Source organism: Diuraphis noxia, unplaced genomic scaffold (assembly GCF_037042655.1).
Source record: "Diuraphis noxia isolate RWA-SAM2 unplaced genomic scaffold, SU_Dnox_SAM2 contig0001, whole genome shotgun sequence".
Lineage (NCBI taxonomy): Eukaryota > Metazoa > Arthropoda > Insecta > Hemiptera > Aphididae > Diuraphis > Diuraphis noxia.
In genome coordinates this window covers 31,355,056-31,375,538 of record NW_028301711.1, presented here as the reverse complement: position 1 = coordinate 31,375,538, position 20,483 = coordinate 31,355,056, and the positions used below count along the sequence as shown (strand labels likewise).

The window sequence follows — 20,483 nt, the reverse complement described above, 5'->3', positions numbered from 1 at the left end:
TTCATTCTAATTTCTAAACTACAATGCTATATGTGAACTGCTGAGTGTAAATTTGCCAAGCTACTTACTATGGCAATTAGACCATAAATAAAATATAGTTATCTTTTCCTATTGTTAAGGGAAAAGAAAATTATATTAAATATGGTAGGGCCCTAGCCTATAAACTACGATAAAATATTATAGTAAACAGTTAAAGGTCTATTGTAGGGTGACCATATGTCTTGTTTTATGCAGGATTGTCTTTTATGTCGGCTTTGTGACCTGTTGTCTTGACAAATTTCTCTCATGAACGCTTTTTGTCTCGTAATTTCAAGTCCCATATTAATTCTGTTTTTTTGCTTTACACTTACTGTTAATTTAAAGATCTTTTGAAATTTATTTTATAAAAAAATACACAGTGGTTATTTTCACGTCCTGTCCTGTGATTGGTCGAATTATTGATAATGTATTGAAAAATGCGAGTAATTTATATATAGTCTTCAAACATTTTAATTCTAGATGACAGCACATATGGGACAGATCCAAGTAGGTGTCTATTTTTTCATTTTAATGACTTACTGGATGGCAAGCCAACTTCCTTCAGTTAAATAACATTTTATTTTGTCAATTGCTATTGCCTTATCCATAATCGCATTTGATACCCTTTCAGGAACAATTTCAACATCCTTTTCATGTACGGATTTGTTTTCATACTCAGCAGATTTAGCGATACCATCATTTACAAACCAAAGTAACATTTCATAGTGCCTGATATCAATCGAAAGTTTCTCAAAAGGAAGTAATTTTTATGTTAGTTTTCTCTTTTTTGAAATACCGATTACAGTTTTGTCTTTACCTACATTTTACATAATTAAATACCTCCATTGTATAGAAGATAATATTTCCTTTTGGTCGACCTTTTTTAGGTACTCTTGGTGGTAAATGTGTAAATTGTCTTCTAGATATTATCTATTTGTATAACATTGTCTTCCAAGATTTCTTATATTTCCATATTTGCGTCTATTTGTATAGCATTGTCTTCCAAGATTTCTTCTATTTCCATATTTGCATCAATTTGTATAGCAGAATTTGTCGATTTAGTTGCCCTCAGTGGGTGAGATAAGCAAAATATGCTGTCAACGGTTGGTTTATTCGTCTGCGGTACTGAAACAGCTGATGTACGATGGCGCTGAATCGATTCGTTCTTTTCGATGATGCTTGAAATCGTTGTCTAGAGCTGGAATTGCTTGGATCGCTGCTAATTGATTTCTTCGGCTTTAGTCTTCGGTTTCTTCTTGTCCGTGTTGTTGAAGGCTTGAAGTTTTGGAGAAGAGTGGTCGATCTTATTTGCATTGCATTGCATAGTTGGAGAGACTTTTACGTCTTTTCCCTGAGTTTCGGGGTTTTGGGCCCCGTGACTCAGAGTAGAAGGTGAAATGGTTGAAATATTCGGTTAGGTGCGCCTGGTTTGTTCGTCTGGTCTTTTTCTATGTAATTCTGGTGGCCCAATGGTTTGTTCTATTTTCTATAGGTCGACGAGTCTTGACTGTTTTAATTTTCAGAACATGTTTTTTGAGTTGAGGATGATGGCAGATTGAATTGAAGGTATTTGGGTTAAGTTTGAAATGATAGTTTTCCGGACAAACCACGGGTAACTAGTGATTGTTCGAAGAGATATGTTTTGTACTGCTTCGAGTCTCCTCCAGTTTGCGTTGGATATTAGGGCTTCCCATGCTAGGCCAGCGTAGGAAATTATTGGTTTTATGTACATCTTGTAAATGTTGAGCTTGGCCCTGGTTAGAATCGGGCTGCATTGATTTAGCACAGGAAATAGTGTAGCTCGGGTGCGTCTTGCTTTTTGTGCCGTTTCGGATATGTGGCGGTTGAATTGGAGCCTGTTGTCGAGGTGAACTCCAAGGTATTTCATTGTTGTTTTCCAGTTTATTTCCTGATTGTTTATTTTTATTGGTGTAGTTCTTTTTAAGCATTTTCTACCGAATTTTATTGCGATGGTTTTGTCGGTGTTTAGGGTTAGCTTCCAGTTTTTGATCCAAGGAAGCGTGGCGTCAATTTGCAACTGAAGCTTGTCGACTGCGTGCTGTATACATATGCTGGTTGCCATGAACATGGTGTCGTCCGCAAAAAGGTATGTCGAGGTTCCTGGTGTGGCAGGCATGTCGTTAATGTATGTTATGAATAAGAATGGCGGAGACATGATCCTTGAGGGACGCCTGCTGTCAGCGTTCTGAGTATTGAGAAGGTGGAGTTAACTCGCACTGAGTATGTTTTGGTGGAGAGAAATGACTGTACTAGTTTGACCAGAGATGATGAAACGTGTAATTGGAGTAGTTAGTACAATAGTCCGTCGTGCCACACTTTGTCGAAGTCCAAGAAGACTGCAGCTGTTTTTTTCCTCTCTATTTGTTGAGTTAGCTAGGTGGTCAATTAATTTTGTCAGTTGAGTGAAAGTTGAATGATGTGGTTTGAAAGCGTAATATTGTTCCAGTCGGATGGAGGTTTATAAGACATTTTTCAGTTGTACGAGAGTTATGATTTCCAGGATCTTGGCCATTGAGTTGATGAGCGTAATAGATCGGTGGTTGCTTGGGTTTTTGAGGTCTTTTCCTGGTTTTGGTATCATCACTACGGTTGTTGTTTTCCATGGACCGGGGAAGTGTTGAAACCTTCGGCAGCAGTTGAAGATTTTGGTTAGCGTCAGAAGAGTCTTGTTAAAGAAGTGTCGAAGAGCGAAGAGCTATGTTTGAAATGCATTCAGGTCCTGGTGCTTCGTTGCGGGGTAGGTGCTTGATGATGTTCTTACATCTCGATTGGATTGGAGGTTTATTTAATGTTGTAAGGGTTCACATTGAGTTGGCGACTAGTAGGTTGGTAGCTGGGTTTCCATCCGGGCAGTTGAATTGAGTAGCTAGGTTTGTGGCAAAGAGTTCAGATTTTCCTGGAGAATCGAAGACTGGTCTTACTGGGCTATTTAGTGCCTTAGTGGGCGATTTGGAGGTGTTCTTTTGTTTAGCGATTTGTTGATTTTGTAGATTTCTGTGTCAGCTGGTTTTAGCCCTGCGAGGAAGGAGCCTCATTCTGATTCTCTGTGCTGTAGTATGAGTCTCTTTTGATGTCTGATTATTGAATCGGTGTTTTGCTTCTGGGTTCCGAGTATTCTGCAATGCTCTCATCCGTAGAATTGGTCGATCTCGGCAAATGGGATGGTATATATACCAGTATGTCGATACAGTCTATCTCCTGATTGGCTGGTCGATCTCGTGTTTGACGCACCATCTTTGCATGCTTCTGTGGGGCGTATGAATCCTAGCCCTAATTATAAGCACCTTTCAGGATTCAGAGCAATATATTTATGTACACATGAGACATGGAATAAATTTCGATTAATTGTACAAATCGATAAGTTATTTTTAGTTCAATAGGACTACGGAAAAATAATAGGATAGGATAAGATAGGATAGATATGATAATAGTCTTTAATCTAGATAAAATAATCTGATAACCGTCGAGCGTCGTCGATCCACGATAAAAAAAATAATACTTTACTGCTCGTGGTTTATTTTTGTACCACTACACAATGCATAAACAAACTCAAAACATATTGCAATAGTGATACTTATAAACTTGCGTGGCTGCAATTAAAACGAACTTGGTACGAAGTATTTAAGTACAACTAGCATAAAGGATTTGTTTTTTTTTTGTATTATTTCTATAAAGTAAATCAGTCTTAAAAAAAAAGATCATGGGGGGGATACGACACCCAAATCCTCCCCGTAATTACGCCACTGCTATCACATAATCTGAATCCAGCTGTTGTAAACGTCCGTCATTTGTCTTAGAGGTCAAGTTTTGCCGCTGGATATATATAGTAATAGGTACATATTATAGTAACTAGTAACTGATTTTTTTATTATTTAGATTAAAAATGTCCTTAATTATTTTTATACAGATTAGGTATAAATGTATAGGTCATATAGAATATCGTACTACACATAGTAAATTATAAATTATACAAATTATAAAATATACATTGTACAAAAAATATAAAATATACATTATACAAATTATAAAATATACATCGTACAAATTATAAAATATACATTGTACAAATTATAAAATATACATTTTACAAAATTATAAAATTGTAACCTTCATGTTATAAATTATTGGTTAAACAACACAAGTTTATTGAATTTATTTATCTTGCTAGTGCAATTTATAGCCAAAGAATGATTTTTTGCAAATGCATGAAATTTTATTTTTAAGAACATTCTAACAACCAATTTAATTAGTTCTAATTTATGTGGGCTTGCCAACATATTTTCATCTTCACAATCTAATTCACCAAATATTTGAGAATTCTGAGAAAAATAGTTTTTAACTAATATTATGATTTTTGTTGATATTTTTTAATATTCATATTGTCTAAGTTATTGGTTAAAATAAAAATTCTTTTCTCAGTCTCTTTAATTATTTCAAAAACACTAGATGATGCAGAACCTAAACTACCATAATTTTTAATATCAACAAATTTTGTATAAAAATCATTATGAACATAGTTATGATCTGTTTGTTTTTTTAATAAGCTTTGTTTGCAGGAAATACAGAAGACTTTTTGTGAAATTGTTCTTACAACAAAGCCTGCTATATAATATAATATATTTAACTTTTGAACATATAAATTAGAGCTATCATTATTCATAATTGATATTTTATTTAAAAACATCTCATCACCTAGCTCATCATAATTATTGTTTTCTATATTCTCAATGCCTTGGTTTCACTAGTACACCGAGACTTTAAATTGTTTATTATTTAAATTTAAAAGTCAGTCTTTGTCAGTCTGACAGTAGTAGGTACATCATTACATATTATCAGGGTATAGACATTGTGTGTAATGGCAAAATCTGGTGACTGGTGACTGGTACGGTACAATTTCCAATACTTCAACCACAGATTATATAAATAAATATTTTATATAATCTGTGCTTCAACCGTAGGGATACAGTAACCCGATCAGCTGATCGAGTGTCTATTCTATATTGTTCTGTGATATTATTGACCTTTTTGCAAATGGCAGCATTATCAGTTGTCTGGTATGTTGCGGCTTCAATGATAACGGCGAGATACTTATTTAGGTTATTTAAAATCTCTGACCTAGGCACAAAGACCTTAGATTAATGCCATTAAGGGGATTGCAACGCACGTATTTTTCATACGTTTTAGACCAATAAGCGGTGGTAAATTACACATACTTCGGAATGTCCGATTTAAATTTTTTATACCTCTTTGAATTCATTGATAAAATATCTAGGCTTCTTAGGAAGTCGATTTTCAATTTTCAATTTAAATTGCCCTTAAAATAACCATTTTTTTTTAGAAATCCTATGAAATAATTGTATTACATTTGTATTTATTTTGGGCACATCTGATTTTTAATTTAAAAAAGTGACTCCTAAGAAGCATAGTCTAGAAGTTTATAAATTCAACCATTTTTTCGAAATTACAATCGAACTTCGGGAAGTATGATTAATTTACTACCGCTTTTAGTAGTTTTTATAGTCATGCAAATAAGAAAATACTTAATTTTTCGCGATAGAATGACATGTGCGTGCGCGTGTGAGAGTTGCTTCCGGCGCGGTTGCTCGACGTGACAGCGATTCTCGGAAACAATTAGCCGATAAGGATAACTGGATAGGTATACAAGAATAAGTAATAGGCAACAATAATAATAATAATATTTTTCCAAAATTAAATATGATTATTTTAATATTATATTATATTATATTATATTATTATTAAGAATGTGATCGGTGACGTATCACCTAGATCCCCGGTCAACAAGATCCCCATGGTTATCTAGATCCCCCGGGATTAATTAGATCTTTATGGGTCAACTAGTACCCCTGTCAACTAAATCCCCTTAGGACATCTAGACTTTCTGTTTAAACTTGGTCCATTTTAATAAATGTAGGTATTTGGCAAGTGGTAACAGTGGTTTGTAGTGATTTAAACACCCCGCCTTAATTTAAAATACAATATTATACGCTATTTAATTCAGTAACTATACTTTGAATGGTTGTTCTTAAATTGTACTAGAAATGTTAACATTTTTACTTTGTTAAAGGGGGGGGGGGTTGAACCTCCTAAACCCTCCTCGTAGCCCTGATACTTAGTAATAAATATTATAAGCTGACAGACCATCTTCGCTTAGAATCGTTTTTGGTGTACAATGATTTTATATTATTGAATTAAAATTGAACACATCCATTACACTATTGTCACTATTACAGTGACTTCTCTAAAATCTAGACACCTAAAGTACATCAGTGCCTTATAAACTTCCCACTTTTTTTACAACGCAAGTATAAAATTAAAAATTTTGAATTTTGATAATATCACGAAAACTTTCCACTTATTTTGTACCTAATTAATAATATAAAATGTAAAATTTCTATACAATTTAAAGTTAAAACTTAGTTTCTTATAAGCAGTCTTTACTGAAACCCATACCTAATCTCAAAAAAAAATAATATGAATTTTTTTTAGACAATTTAAATTCAAACTTCATAGTGTTATCATAACACTATGAAGTTGGTTATTAAAACAAAAAATAGAGATTTTAGTTTAAAAAAAAATGAAATTGATAAGTACATTATGGGTGGAGCGTGAATATTATTATATTGTAGCTCTACCTTCTACACTGTAGAATCTACAGGACCACAATAGAACATATTGACATAAGTACCCCGTACGATATTCAATTTATTATTGCTATCTTCTCTAAAATACTGAACCAATCTTTATGAAACTTAAAATAAAATTCTTTAATAACTAAAGGGTGCATAGGCCATAGATTAAGTTTGGCATTTCTAGATGCTGTCACATTATTATTATTAGACATTTGTATTAACATAACATTTATAATAGGTACCACATTTAATGAATACGTTTCATAAGTCATAACGTTATGCACATTATTAAAACATCAATAATATTGCAATTTCGAATTTTCCATATAAAATGTAATACAATAGGTTCTCCGTGAGTTTTTATTAGGTACCTAGATATTGGAATTAAAATTAAAAGTTGAGCGAAATTCCACAAACATTTATTTTGACTTATGAGCGTCTGAAGTTTAATTATTGACGATTTAGGATTATTCAAGCCTATAAAATAAAAATTTTCATCTTTCGTTTTAATTCAAAAACGGATAACCGTAGAATGTAGTTCACCAAATGTTTATAGTAGAATTTTCCATGCCTGGTTTTTTTTTTAAAGCTATTTCTAGACATTTTGATTTTAAATTTATTTTCTATAAACATTAACATCATTAAAACATTTTGCTTGATCAGAAAGCTTGAAAATAGAACATCTAACATGTCCATTTCATTTATTAGCAAAAATATAAATAAAATGGACAATCAGAAAGATACACAAATAGCAATGAGATATTCAGATGGTATGCCTTTAATTTACTTATACATTCACGCTTTTATTTGAGATATAGTTAACATGACGCATATATTATTATACGAAATACACGAAATACGAACGATAACATAAATTACTTAAGTCCTAAGGACTCTATGAAAATAATACTTATATACATAGATATCTATCAAACCTACATTCTTGATGAGAGTCGAACATATTTAATTAAGGGCCAGTTGTACCGTCTCTGATTAAAGTTAACTGGAGTTTAATCGGCCGAATTTGCACGGTTAAATATCTGTTATCAGCTGATTAAGCGTAATCGAAGTTTAACCGTAGACGGTACAACTGGCCATAAATGTTATCATGTCATCTAAATTTGTAAACAATAGCTACATGGTTACCTACCTACCTTTATAGACTCGATACATGCACCATGACGACATTGTATAATCTAACTCAACAACACAACATTATGTATCATACCGATTAGATATGTATCCTTTTACCATAGTGTTACCGAACTACGTTACCATAGTAACAGTTTTGTGTACTTCACGTTTGCTTCCAAAATGTTTTTAACAACTCGTTCACTTTGTTCATTTTCATAGGTTTTTGATTTAATTTTCGACTTAAGTTTCTAAATAATTCCAGTAAAAATGGCGTATGACAGTACGTTAATTGCAAATATAATGAAGGACATTGGCTGTGGTGATGGCTTTCACATACCGGTGGCAAATGAAGAAAATCAATTACTTGAAAATGAGGTAAGTACACTACCTATTTAACTATAATATTAGGGTTATACAGGGTGATTCTTTTATCATGAACCACTCATTATTTCAAAAAGTATCAATGTTTTTGAAAATATTTTTTTACAAAGTTTCATGTTGTTAAAAAAACAACGTTTTTATTAAAAAATGATATTTTTAAATATTTTTTATCCTTATAATTTTTTTAAGTTTTTTACTTTTTTGAATGACAACCTAGAGTTTTAATATCATATTCCAAAGCAGAATATTTTTCTAAGTATTTTGATACGTAAAAATCGAATTTTGGACGAGTAGTTTATGAGTTATAACGTTATAAGTATTTAAAGTTTGGAGAAGTGGAGTAGTGGACAAATATTTTGCGGGGTAACCCCGTACCACTTCACTCCACTTCACTAAACTTTAAATACTTATAACTCATATACTACTCGTCCAAAATTATAATAATAGAAATATAATTTTTTAATAAAAACGTTGGTTTTTTTAACAACATGAAACTTTGTAAAAAAATATTTTCAAAAACATTGATACTTTTTGAAATAATGAGTGGTTCATGATAAAAGAATCACCCTGTATAATATGTTACATTCCCGAGTAACAATTTCAGGGTGTGAGGTCGGTTAAATTGACCGATGGGTGCATGGAGAGTGCTAATTTTATTTTGAACTGTTTTTAAACTTTGTTTGGTGTCTGGTCCGTTCGATCGACTGAACCGTGCCTGGACCGTTCACAAATCAAATGATTAACCGAGTGAAATTATATTTTGGTGTTAGGTCCGTTCGATCGACTGAACCGTGTCTGGACCGTTCACGAAGATATTGTTAACCGAGTGAAATAATATTTTAGTGTTAGGTCCGTGCAATAGACTGAACCGTGTCTCGACGGTTCAATTGACTAAATTGTGTATTATAGACTGTTAGAGTCTATATGTATAAACTATTGTCTATATTTAAACATACTATTGTATTTATTATACATAATATACATAAAACATAATAAATTAATATGCAAATTACTGTTTAGACCGTGTTTGGAACGGAATTTGAACGCAGTGCAGCACCGCTATTTTATAAATGATTGTAAACCGTGTGTGAACCTAAATTGTTACTCGGGTTATGTTACATACTATATAGCTGTCCCGACACGGTGTTGCAAACGGTGTTTTAACATATTTTATACCTTGTATAAAAAAATATTTGATGTTTATTATTTATAACTTATTAATTTTTATATTAATGTTCACATCAGCTCATGATGGTATTTTTTTAGATTCTTAGCGGAGCGATGATTTTACCATGATGTGTGTTTTTATTATTTTATTATTGTTTTTATTTAAACATTTTCATATTAATCTATTATAATATGAGGCAATAATGTACCTTGGTTTAATTTTTCTTCATTAACTATTTAAATTAAATATTTCATTTATTTGATTTGATAAATTATGAAAATTACACAATTATGGATGTATTTGGTTTAGAATTTTATCTATAGTAATTTAAACCAAAAAATAATTTTAGATTCTGAGCAGAGCGATGAATGTATTGATTTTACACCATGATGTTTTTTTTTGTGTCTGTCATCACGTTTTGGGGCAGTAAAAATGCTTCGATTTTTGACTTCAGTACCTCGTTCGATCAGAAAGTGAATCTAGTTGGTACTTTTGGGGGTCAAAAGTAAAAAATTCTTAATACTTTTCTAAATAATCGAGAAAAACAAACTAAAAATTAAGGGAAAAACGGGAAATTTTACGAACAATCAGTTTTCGACAAAATAGATTTTGGTTTTTGATGTAACTTTAAAACAAATGACCATAGATACATGAAATTTTCACCAAATATTTATATAAGTATATTTTATCCACCATGCAATTTTCAAAAATGTTCGACTTCATTTGAACTATTCATAGGCATATGCAATTTTCGATAATTATTAGTTTTTTTTTAAAATTAATATCGATAAAAATTTATTTGTTGGGTAGAAAAGCTTGAAAATTGAATACAAGGCTTCTAACACATTTTAACAATAGTAGTTGAAAAATATTAAAAATACATCGGCATGATTTTTTTTTATAAGCATTTAAAGTTCAAATTTTGACTAACTACGTAAAAATTAGGTATGGCAATTTTCAAATTATCTTAGATAGAAATTCATGAAAGTTTTTGTTTTTAGATCTAACACTTGAAAATTTAATGCAAGGCACCTAACATATTTTTACAATAGTAGTTGAAAAATAAAAGAAATGCGTGGTCACAATTTTATTTTAAAAGCATTCAAAGTTTGAATTTTGACAACATACGTAAACATCACGAAAATTCATAAATTATTTTATGCTAGAAATTCATAAAACATTTTCTTTTTAAATCTAAGATTTGAAAATTTTTAATAATCTATATTATATCCTAGACAGATAAACCGTCTCCGTTCAGAATCGTTTTTCGTATACAATGATATAATATCATTGGATTCACATTTAATTCCATCTATTACAGTAACCCACTTGTAACCTATTGTACAGGCCAGGGGCCGGATTGGTTAGGCGAGCTACCGAGAAAATCTCGGTGGGCCGCTCAAAAAAAATGTCGATCGTAAGTGTTAAGGCAATTATTTCATAACACAAATTTGAATGCATTTATTTAACTCTGTGCGCTACGTAAAATCTAGATCAATTTATACATTTTTATTTGAAAAAGGCCCTTTTTATGGCCGGTTAAAAAACTAAAACTCGGTGGGCCGATACTTTGTCTATCCGGCACTGTGTACATCAGAGTGACATCCACGACTTACCCGCTTTTTTTTTTGAATTCTTATGCATTTTTCTGTTATGATTTATAAATTATAATACAATACCAATATAATATATTTTATACTTATCCAGTTATAATGTTACATACTTAATTTATAACCGTTAAAATATTACAGTAATTCTTACCTCGATTGATCTATTTATTTATTCTTTACGTTTTCTATGCGTAATCAATATATTTTTTCTAATTATCTATATAACCGATCACAATTAAAAGAAAAAGAAATATTTTCAAAATTTGCTTAAAATATATATTTCAATTTGAAAATTTCAAGTGAAACAATTCAAATTCAGAACCTTCTTTATAATTAATAATTACATTCAATATTTATTTTTATATTATTATTTTGTAAAAGATTCTAAATAATATAGAACTTTAGACAGAATATTACCTATATATTATATATACAATACGTTTAATATATATTATGTGTATAAATGTTTACCTACCTAGTACCTAGTTATTATATCTATCGCCTATTATCAATTTTAAATAATTCTAATTATTAGTAGATTATTATAACTTTTTGATTTATATATACATTTGATTTGGTAGCTAGCTATAAGTTCGGTAGGTTACATTTACAAAGTAATTAAGTTAAGTACAGAAAATTCGTTAGTCGTTTCACCCAAACAAAATTGCAATGAAATTACTTAACTTTTCAATAAAAAAAAAAGCGGGTAAGTCGTGGATGTTGCTCTGCTGTACAGTAGGTTACTGTAATGGATGGGATTAAATTTGAATGCAATGATAGGTATCATTGTATACGAAAAAACGATTCTGAACGGAGATGATTTGTCAGTCTAGGATATATTATATTTAAATTATGTCATATATTCTATTTTGAAACAAATATTTTATTTTTCAATTAAGACGCATTTTGCATAAGGCATAATTAATCAATTAGTGTAGTTATCATGTAGTTATCATAATTCATAATACCTTATATTATCATAGATATACATATACCTGGTTTGAGGATAAATCGTTATCATTACGCGATTTCATAAAAATTTAAAACTCAAACGCTCAAAACATTTTTCCTATAATGACACTTTCTCTATAGCTATTTGAAGCAAAACTTATGGAAAACGTAGTGTTACATTTTATAACCTTAGATACAAATAAAAACAATATTATGAATTTTGAACTACAAAATAATTCGCAAATATTCATGGTTTTGACGAATTTTTGTCAATATTTGAAATTCAAATGGTAATAAAAATTTAATTTGCATTTCCGGTGGACATGTTTTTTGTGATAAAATTGATAAACTTGTAAGGAATCTTATATTAAATTTTTAAATCTTATTTTAAAAAAGAAAATTTTTTATTAATTTCTAGCTTAAAATAATTTGTGAATTTTTGTGATTTTTACGTATTTTGTCAAAATTCGAACTTTGAATGCTTATAAGAAAAAATTGTAACTATGAATTTATTTTATTTTTCAACTGCTATTGTAATAATATGTTAAAAGCCTTGTATTAAATGTTCAAGATTTTCTACCTAAAAAATAAATTTTTATCGATTTTAATTTAAAAAAAAAACTAATAATTATTGAAAAATGCATATACCTATGAATAGTTCAATTTAAGTCAAATTTATTTAAAAATTTCATGGTGGATAGAACAAAGGTACTTATATAAACATTCGGTGAAAATTTCATGTATCAATGGTCCATCGTTGTAAAGTTACATAAAAAATCAAAATTGATTTTGTCGAAAACTGATTGTACGTAAAATTTCCTGTTTTTCCGTTAATTTTTAGTTTGTTTATCCCGATTATTTAGAAAAATATTAAGAATTTTTTACTTTTGATCCCTCAAAGTATCAACTAGATTCACTTTCTGATTTAACAAGGTACTGAAGTTAAAAGTCAAAGCATTTTTACTGCCCCAAAACGTAATGACAAACACAAAAAAAACAATATTCATGGTTTTGACGAATTTTTGTCAATATTTGAATTTCAAATGCTAATAAAAAAAAATTGTGCCTGTGTATTCTTATAATTTTTTATTCACTATAAGAATAACTTATGAGGAACTCTGTATTCAATTTTCAAGTATTTTGATGGGGCCAAAAAAATTTTATCGACACTTCAAAAAAAAATTTTCAAACAAATTGAAAATTTCAGTCGTCTATAAATATCTCAAAAAATGTCAAAATATTTTGAAAAATAAATCATGTAAAGAAAATGACAATCTAAATAACTGATAAAATTTTCAAGTATCAACGACTTATACTTTTTGAATAATAACAAATATTTAAAATCGTTTCAGGATAAATCGTTATCGTTACGCTATTTCGTAAATATTTAAAATTCAAACCCACTTAAAATTTTTCCTATAATGATGCTTCAGTTTTCTCTATAGCTACTTGAAGGAAAACTTATGGAGAACTTAGTGTTGTATTTTTAATCCTTAGTTATAAACTCAAAAATTTTTATGATTTTTCAACTTCAAAATTACTTGCAAATTTTCGCGTTTTTGACAGATTTCGTAAAATTTTGAACTATAAACGCTTATTAAAAAAAATTGTGGCTAACGATTTTTAACTTTTTTTAGCTACAATAAAAACAACTCATAAGGAACCTTGTATTAAATTTTCAAGTTTTATTGGTCGTCCAACATTTTTTTACCGACACTTCAAAAAAAAAATTCTCAAAAAAATTGAAAATTTCAGTGGTCTATAAATAACTCAAAAAAGTCAAACATTTTTGAAAATTAAACTGTATATAGATAACACTAACTTAAACATTTGGTGAAAATTTCAAGTATTTGCAGTGATTAGTTTTTGAATTACAACCATATACAAAAATTCGATTTGGTCGAAAACTGATTTTGCGTAAAAATTCCCGTTTTTCTGTAATTTTTTTTTTTTGGTTTTTCTCGATTTTTTTGAAAACTGTTGGAAAATGTTTACTTTTGACCTTTATAATGCACCAAGGATCTTCAATTTTACATCGGAAACCACCCCAAAAGTTTGAAATCGAAGCATTATTCGACTAGTTATGCTGTACACAGACACAAAAAAAAAATCACACACATCATTGTAAAATCAATACATTCATCACTTCGTTCAGAATCTAAAAAAGAAGTTTGTTAGGTTCAAAATAGTTTATAAGGGTATATACGAATTTTATAGTTAACATTTGAAGAAGGTAAAAAAAAGATGCGTAAGTGTAAAGTGGGTATTATTGGTAAGGGGAGAACCCGTTTGGGCACAGTATAAATAATTTACCTGTAAATTGTTAACACGTTTGGGCGCATATAATGAAAACACCTTTGGGCACAATTTGTATTGCCATAGGCGTGCGCACGGGTGGTTCAGCGGAAAACTTGAAAACTATTTTTTTATTCAAGTATGTTATTGCCTTATTGGCATGGTGGCAAAAACAGTATAGTGAATACTGTAGTCAATAGTGATAAATTGTAAAATAGGAATACACCACCTGCACGCCTATGGTTATTACAACTAGTACTAGTACTCGAAAGTATATGAAAAATTAATCTAATCTAATAAGTACTTAATCGTTTGATTTTTAGACCATAATACTATTGGAAAATACCACACCTAAACTTTAGTAAAATATGTTAATACATGAAAAGAAATAAACGCCCAAACGTGTTATGGACAGTGGCGTATTTTCAAATTTTTCTGGGGGGGGGGGGGGGGCCTTAGTTTATACATAATTAATATTAACTATGATATCATGTAATAGTTACGTCCTTATGCAGTTTTTGTAGGAAGTTGACAAGAACTGTAAAACATTTCGCTTCATTTACTCTGGCTACTATTTTATTGAGTAAAATTGAATTGCACGAATCAATTATAGCATTTTGACTAATAGGACTTGTATACTTTATAGTACCAGAACTTTCAAGGTGTATTTTGAGCAAAGCATCACCGCGAGCTCTAAAGCGTAATAAATTACGAAAATTTCCATCGTTAACATCATAATCATCAACGGTTAATTTTCCGAAATCCCGATGACCTCGTAGAGGTATATTTTGTCGACCTCATAAAATAATTGTTGCAATAACAGGTGAAATGTTTTTTCTATTTTCAAAAATTTGACGTGCCCTAGCAGTGTCTAACTGATTTTCAATAGATAAATGTACGTTTTTTTTTATATCTATGAAATGATCTGCATCAAAGACGGATTGTTTGTGATACTGAAGTGTTACATGATTTTTAAACGTTTCCATTGCATGTTTCCAATTTTTAAAAGGTTTTCTAACCAAAGCGCCTAGTGTTTGAGAATTTATGCCAGCTCCTGATTTAGCAAACGCTACACAAAACGTACAAAATGCACCATCTAATTTTGCGGAGTACGCTAACCACGGAAAAGTATGCAACCATCTGTATTGAAATTTTAAATTTTTGGATCGTTTGTTTTTGCCACTGAATATCACAGTATTAGGAAATTCAAAAGTAGGTTCAGGCTTCCAAATTTTTTTAAGAACTTCTTCTTTCTCTACATCTGTTAACGAGTGGTTAAAATAAAATCCAATAGGTATCAAAATTGTCAAAATTATGTTCATTTTCTGTTTCAGTATTGTCAGATTGTTTGACATTATTATCTATATTTGGTGAAATTGGTCGTTTATTTGGAGAAGTTACGGAAACTAAAGATTTGTGATGGTCAAATTGCAGAACATTTGTATTGTTGGATTTTTTAAAAAATTGGCTTAACGAAGTTTGCTGAGACATAATAAAAGAAATATATTGTGTACTTACTTAATACAATAAAAAAATACAATAAACTTGTTCACTGGTTCATTCGTTACTCGTATTCGTGTAGCTGTTGAAGGCAAAATGAGACTAATTGAAAATGTGTAATATCTTATAAAAGATAAAAAGCCACTAATTTATATTTTATTATATCTATATCCGTATATCGTATATGGCTATTTGCTACACAACTATTGCTAATCGCTATACACATAAATCCATCAATAATCAGTTTTTCTGTGCGATAAAGTTTATATTTCAAAGATATGGGTACCTACTTAATACCTATTACTTCGCACTATATTATCGTACTTTGTATTAAGCCGTAACTTGGAAACTGTCGTCAGAATAACATTACTATAAATGTATATATGTATATTTATATAATATTTTGTTCACGGGAAAATACTATGTCCGCGTGACTGCGCGCGCCTACGTAAATCGGGTTCTGCGAATATGTAAGAGTTTTAGTTTTTTTTTTTTTTTTTGGAGAGGTTCTGGGGGGGGTCCAATACCCCTGGACCCCCCCCGTAAATACGCCACTGGTTATGGATTTACGCCCTAAAGTGTTCTGCTTTGGGTAAATGCGCCCAAACGTATTTCCCCCATTGGTAATCGGGATTTGACGTAATATTAAAGTTGGTAATATTAAACATTAGTTTAATATTGCTTAAAATTAGTTAACGTAAAAAAATTATTTTTTATTAGTACCTACTTTTATTTTCTATCGACTGCAAATTGTTTTCCTATCCAGGTTTCATTTATTCCCGGGGATTATCAGCTACTATATAATTATAATCAAACATTCTTAGAAATATAAGCGGACAGGCTGCAGTATTAGGTTAAAATCTCAAAATATAATGATCAGGGCATTAGGTATAATTACTGTGACATTTTGCTTGTTAGATTAGATTAGATTAGGAAATTATGTAGGCATATACTCAATATACTCAATGATGAGGTGTCGAAGTACATTTTGATTTTGATACCAACAAGTGTCTAATAGATGACAAAGCGAGATCCTCGGTTTTTTCAGATTTTTTTAATCAGATTTGTTTGAACTTAAATGTAGCAATATAGGAATATACTTACATCATTTTATATCATTATATTTCTTTATTTTACAATACTTACTAATAATTTAGTTTTAATAAAAGTTTTATTCTAATCCTATAAAATGTTTAACAGATAAAAGAATTGCTTAAAAAAAAAGCCGAATTGTTGGTTATCGATGAATCAATGGATAATGAATTACGTGATAGTAAAAATATATTAACCAATTTATCAAATCATGAGAATCAAAATCAGGTAATCTTATTAAAATTTTATTTTTTATGCATTGTTGTAAATTATTTAAAATCAGTTAAAATAGAGACCTGTATTATTAAAATATTTTTCAATAATATTCTTACAATTATGCGAATCATTGAATAATAGTGATTGTAACTACTATAATATTTAAATATTTATATTTTGTATTTTTTCATATTTGTATACTCCAATTTTTTTGATAGAAATTGATCATAGCCAACCGCCAACAACACGAGACGGAACAGCATATGCTGATTGCAGCTCAAAGAGACAACGACTGTTTATCCAGGGAAAATAGAATATTGAAAAATAATTTGAATGAGTTGATCGAAAATCAAAATAAAATGGAAGTATGGAATATTAGGATAATATTTAAAATGTATTATATTTATTACAATATTGAATATTTATACTTATGATTATTACTTATTGGTTATTAGATATCGCTTATTCAAATCGTGAGCTATGAACCATCAATTTATAAGTTCAAAATTATTAATTAATTTCTTACGTAATTGTGCAAGTATTGAAAAATAAATAGTGTTTTCATTATTCAGATTGTTATATCCAATGAGTAATTTTTATTCATACCTTAGTAAATTTATAAAAAAGTAAAAAAATATTTAATTTAAATCAATTTAAACTATAAATTATAAATATTTGTTTAATATTATTAGGTACCTTCTTATTTATGACCTACCTATTGTATTATATACTACATTACTACTCAATATTCGTTATGATTATTAGATAATGAGAATAAGTAATATGCAGATTTTGAAAGTTATATAGAACTAAAAATTGAGAATTATTGCAAAATATAATTAAAAAATTTAAGTTTAATAATAATTATATCATATTATCTATTAAAAAAAATCATTGTTGTGTATCAGAATCTGGCTCTCTACTTATTTAAAGAAGAAAAATAAAGATAGATTTTAATTTTTAACCTAATTTTGATTAGATTTAATAATATTAAAAAAACCTTTATACATAAGTATTATTAATTTAGCTTAAAAAAATGAAATGAGTCGTTCCACTCCAATCATAATATCTTTATACAATTTTAGTAAACGAGTACATAATTTAATTTCTTTCTACTAAATTTTGTGTAACAATTTACCCTTAAATTATTTTACTTTATGAGATAGGATCACATGGTGTCAGTAGGCAGTTATGGCGTGCAGCGTATGGTGTAAGCATTTTTTGGAAAAAATAAAAGGAAAAAAAAATAATCCGGGAGATACTAAAAATTTAACTACGGCTACAGTAGGTAATCGTATTCCAACAAAATGTTCATGTTAATTTTTATAATAAACTGCTGTAAATTACTTTATATGCATCTGTTTTAAACATATTTAGGATAACCTATAGGTATAACTAATATTTTATGGAGATAAATTACAACAAAAAATCTTTTTGATGAATTATTGTAAGTACATTTTGTAAAAATAATAATAAAAAATGTTAGAATTTATATTAAAATGATTATAGAATATTATACTTATAAGCAGAGTTCATATGTTTATGCATTTGTATATCAATCCTGTTATGAAATATTTAGTCGTAGTTGACATAGAAATCCATTTCAAGGTACCATGGATAAGTATATGAAGATTTATTTTGCATATTTGGGGTATTTATTATTTTTATTTTATTGGGTATATTTAGCGCATTTTTGTTTAAAATTTGACTTAAATTACGGTAAATTAATTTTTGCGTTGTACAAAATATTTGGGAATTGTTGTAACGTAAAATTGTTAAAATAAAACGATAATAACCAATTTTTCATACCCACATTAAACAATAATTTGTGAAAACATGTTGTACGAAATAGTCTTATCTGATGATAAAAATTTTTTATGATTTCTTTTTATTTTTAATTGCATATATTATATTTATATTCAAAAGGTTCAAATAGTTAAATGAATTTATTTTACCATATTTGGAAAATGGTCATATTAAAATTTGGTGATAATTTAAAATACCTATCTTCAATGGGTTTTTTCAAAAAAAAAAAAAATTATAAAAAAAAATTATTGTTTTTCGACGCTTTTGAAAACTACTGTGCATTTTTATTTTTTACCAAATTGCTTATTTAAATTACTGAACATTAAAATTGAAGGTTTATTTCGACAACTTATCATGTATAGATACTAACCCAAAAAACAAAAATTAATTAATTAATTAACACACATCATTGTAAAATCGATATAATATTATTCTTTCATTCTGATCTGAATTTAGAAGCATAATGACATTAAATATAATTGTCGAAAAGATATATACAAACAAAAATGTTTTGATGTAAGACAAATATTATATATATTTATATTGATGTTATATGATTTCTTGATTAATATTTATCTGACTTTTTAAGCTTCAGTTTTTACTTTAGTTTGTCAGTAAATACATCTTTAGATTAATTTTATTTTAGATTCTGAGTTTTTAATTTTGAACCAGATTTTTATATATCCTATTTATATTACATAATGCATATATTTCATCAATGTTTACAAATATTAAAAAGATTAAGAAAATACATTGGTAAAAGACATTTTCTGCAACTTATTAGTGATTAATTGCCTACAGCATTTCATTCACCATACGCGATACAACATTTTCAGGTATCTGAGTATCTAATGATTATGAGTTATGACTATAGACTATAGTGTTTATTCTAGTCCATAATATTAATATAGAGGAAATTCTATAGCGGAAAGCGTTGCAAACGTTTAAAAAAAGAAAAATTCGGACTGTCTGTTTACTTAATGAAACCTAAAACGTTTGCAAACATTGCAAACCCCATGATACAGCTTTTGGTCTGTTTAACTCTATTAACCAGAACTGTGATCGACTATTGTTTATACTTTTTTGGGCATCTGGGCATCTACTATCATTAAATATTTATAGACGTTTGAAATTTTCAAACATTTTAGTTTTTTTTTTTTATATAAATGACAATAAAATTTATTCGGTTGGTAAAAAAGCTATACAATTTAATATAAGGCTTCTATTATATTGTTGTAATGGTAGTTAAAAAATATAAAAAATGCATTGTTATTTAATACACATTTTTAAAATAAGCATTGAAAGTTCGTATTTTGACAAATTACGTAAAAATTCCGAAAATTTGCAATTTATTTTGATTTAGAAATTCATAAAAATTTATTAAAATTCAAAATTCAATATTATTGTAATTTAAAAATAATATTCGTAGGTATTTAAAATGTATCGAGTTTATTTTTATATTCTAATATTAATAGTTAATGTCGTTAACCATTATACCTATTAATATTTTATAATAAATTGTGTACCTAATCCTACTGGCTACTTTGAACGACCGAGTTAATGAGATACGTAATGAATCTAATTTGATTAATTTGAAGTTTATTTTATAGGTATCTTCATTTTTTTAAATAATAGCAATAT

At 28.9% G+C, this 20,483-nt stretch overlaps 1 protein-coding gene across 6 annotated transcripts in view; it reads left to right on the top strand.

Annotated features, from left to right (window-relative positions):
- The first annotated feature begins 7,920 nt into the window (after positions 1-7,920).
- LOC107169183 (coiled-coil domain-containing protein 39-like) overlaps positions 7,921-20,483 on the top strand; it is a 29,762-nt gene continuing 17,199 nt past the window's right edge. For 5 of the 6 annotated variants that reach the window (XR_016189796.1, XR_016189797.1, XR_016189795.1 and 2 more), the window contains exons 1-3: positions 7,921-8,198; positions 16,929-17,048; positions 17,255-17,401. Coding sequence is in view for 3 of the 6 variants with exons in the window: in XM_089217550.1 (XP_089073676.1) it covers positions 8,091-8,198; positions 16,929-17,048; positions 17,255-17,401 (375 nt within the window). In the remaining 3 variants the exon portion in view is untranslated. The remainder of the gene's footprint in view (positions 8,199-16,928; positions 17,049-17,254; positions 17,402-20,483) is intronic. The other variant, XM_089217549.1, reaches the window with a different exon arrangement.